Genomic DNA, 1,240 nt, shown 5'->3' on the forward strand with positions numbered 1-1,240 from the left:
CACCAACATTAAACCTCCAGAAACAATAAAAAGTTTGATCAGATGCTTGGATGTGATGGAAAGGTCGTTGGGTCACAACAATCATTACATTTCTTCCATTGTGGACACAAATAAACACAATCAACTAAAACTCTAAACACTCTTTAGTTTGAAGACTTGTTTGTCATAAGCAGGCTGGAAATTAATAGAAAGGGAAATAATGCAATAAACAAACATGTAAACTGACCTCCAGACCAGACAAACTGAGGTTCACTCTCATCAGTGTAATGCACTGGGTCTCCTCTTCCAGCTCTACATGCATATCCTGCTGTCTGTGTCTGTCCATCAACAATGTAGGAATCTTCTTCAGTCCCGTTGCTGCTACCAGGCAGCAGCTCATAACTGTAGGAGTTGTCTGATAGATCAGGAACAGCCTTATACCAGTAGAACCTCCATCCTGCAGACGGATGTTCAACCTGACAGCTCAGAGTTACTGAGGCTCCAGGACTCAGCCATGATGGAGACACAGTGAGGACAGCTTTGGCTTCTGTTGGAAAGACATTTTCCAAGAATGAACACGTTACTATGTGTTGTTGGTGAATTACATACAACATTTGTACCCTTTATTTTCAGTAATTTTTTTTTATCTATATATGTCTCTTATCCCCAAATACTGTATGTGTAAAAAGTGAAGCTGTGAAACAAACTTCGCATTATTGTCCACAGTTTCAGGTAAATAACGGTTAGACTGGTGAAAAACAGGAAGGTGATAAATTCAAAGAAAAAACAAGTGAATGGAAAATACAACAAACTTTTCATTCTGCCTTTTACACTTGTACTCTACAGTGTGGAACAAAGAAGCAAAACTCCTTTTGGAATCATTTTGTTTTGGAGTTTCCATTCATACTATCAGTCAGCAGCTCCTCCATAGATCTCACATGTGACAGTGATCTTCTCTCCTCTCTATCTGAGGACTGATTTCTGCATTTATAAACACACATAATTTTATTTAATTAACCTCACTCAGCTGTTTCAAATACATTTCAAGGCCAGATTATTTTCACTTTCATTCATGACTGTTCTAAATCTGTATGAGACAAATGTTTGTTACCCAACAAGTGAATTCACAAAGACCACATTCAGTTCTATGTTCACTTCTGAAGTGAAAACAAGTAAATGTCGTTGCATTAATTATTTTAGGAGCTCACAAAACATCAAGTGTGAGTACAGATCCCAACAACAACTGCAGACCGTTTCAGTT

The 1,240-nt window shown here is 37.9% G+C and overlaps 1 protein-coding gene across 1 annotated transcript in view; it reads right to left on the reverse strand.

The window, feature by feature from the left end:
* Positions 1-226: 226 nt before the first annotated feature.
* Positions 227-1,240, reverse strand: part of LOC103368944 (contactin-4-like) — a gene marked incomplete at its 3' end in the record, with an annotated part of 7,895 nt that continues 6,881 nt past the window's right edge. The window contains exon 7 of the mRNA XM_008297494.1: positions 227-526. Within this exon, the coding sequence (XP_008295716.1) occupies positions 227-526 (300 nt within the window). The remainder of the gene's footprint in view (positions 527-1,240) is intronic.

Source organism: Stegastes partitus, unplaced genomic scaffold (genome assembly GCF_000690725.1).
Source record: "Stegastes partitus isolate 25-593 unplaced genomic scaffold, Stegastes_partitus-1.0.2 Scaffold1224, whole genome shotgun sequence".
Lineage (NCBI taxonomy): Eukaryota > Metazoa > Chordata > Actinopteri > Pomacentridae > Stegastes > Stegastes partitus.